The following is a 1,699-nucleotide window of genomic DNA, read 5'->3' on the forward strand; positions in this document are numbered from 1 at the left end:
ACATAGTGTACAACAACCAGACACACAGATTGGAAAGACGGATTTCATAGAGAATAAATGCATCTGTGCACAACAACCAGACACACAGATTGGAAAGACGGATTTCATAGAGAATAAATGCATCTGTGCACAACAACGAGACACACAGATTGGATAGAGGGATTTCATAGACAATAAATGCATCTGTGCACAACAACCAGACACACAGATTGGAAAGACGGATTTCATAGAGAATAAATGCATCTGTGAACAACAACCAGACACACAGATTGGAAAGACGGATTTCATAGACAATAAATACATCTGTGAACAACAGCCAGACACACAGATTGGAAAGACGGATTTCATAGAGAATAAATGCATCTGTGCACAACAACCAGACACACAGATTGGAAAGACGGATTTCAAGAGAATAATTGCATCTGTGAACAACAACCAGACACACAGATTGGAAAGACGGATATCATAGACAATAATTGCATCTGTGCACAACAGCCAGACACACAGATTGGAAAGACGGATTTCAAGAGAATAATTGCATCTGTGCACAACAACCAGGCACACAGATTGGAAAGACGGATTTCATAGACAATAAATGCATCTGTGCACAACAACCAGACACACAGATTGGAAAGACGGATTTCATAGAGAATAATGGCATCTGTGCACAACAGCCAGACACACAGATTGGAAAGACGGATTTCATAGAGAATAAATGCATCTGTGCACAACAAACAGACACACAGATTGGAAAGACGGATTTCATAGACAATAAATGCATCTGTGCACAACAGCCAGACACACAGATTGGAAAGACGGATTTCATAGAGAATAAATGCATCTGTGCACAACAACCAGACACACAGATTGGAAAGACGCATTTCATAGAGAATAAATGCATCTGTGCACAACAACCAGACACACAGATTGGAAAGACGCATTTCATAGAGAATAAATGCATCTGTGAACAACAACCAGACACACAGATTGGAAAGACGGATTTCAAGAGAATAAATGCATCTGTGAACAACAACCAGACACACAGATTGGAAAGACGGATTTCATAGAGATTAAATGCATCTGTGAACAACAACCAGACACACAGATTGGAAAGACGGATTTCATAGAGATTAAATGCATCTGTGAACAACAACCAGACACACAGATTGGAAAGACGGATTTCAAGAGAATAAATGCATCTGTGAACAACAACCAGACACACAGATTGGATAGACGGATTTCATAGAGAATAAATGCATCTGTGCACAACAACCAGACACACAGATTGGATAGACGGATTTCATAGAGAATAAATGCATCTGTGCACAACAACCAGACACACAGATTGGATAGACGGATTTCATAGACAATAAATGCATCTGTGAACAACAACCAGACACACAGATTGGATAGACGGATTTCATAGAGAATAAATGCATCTGTGAACAACAACCAGACACACAGATTGGATAGACGGATTTCATAGAGAATAAATGCATCTGTGCACAACAACCAGACACACAGATTGGATAGACGGATTTCATAGAGAATAAATGCATCTGTGAACAACAACCAGACACACAGATTGGATAGACGGATTTCATAGACAATAAATGCATCTGTGAACAACAACCAGACACACAGATTGGAAAGACGGATTTCATAGAGAATAAATGCATCTGTGAACAACAACCAGACA

General features: G+C 39.6%; 1 protein-coding gene across 1 annotated transcript; it reads left to right on the plus strand.

Annotated features, from left to right (window-relative positions):
* Positions 1-357: 357 nt before the first annotated feature.
* On the plus strand, positions 358-1,067 carry PHYBLDRAFT_147788 (hypothetical protein; the record flags this gene model as incomplete). The annotated part of the gene is made up of 2 exons (XM_018431952.1): positions 358-424; positions 496-1,067. 2 exons carry the CDS (start codon positions 358-360, stop codon positions 1,065-1,067), a joined length of 639 nt encoding a protein of 212 aa, XP_018289328.1.
* Between the last annotated feature and the right edge of the window lie 632 nt (positions 1,068-1,699).

This window comes from Phycomyces blakesleeanus (assembly GCF_001638985.1).
Source record: "Phycomyces blakesleeanus NRRL 1555(-) unplaced genomic scaffold PHYBLscaffold_16, whole genome shotgun sequence".
Lineage (NCBI taxonomy): Eukaryota > Fungi > Mucoromycota > Mucoromycetes > Mucorales > Phycomycetaceae > Phycomyces > Phycomyces blakesleeanus.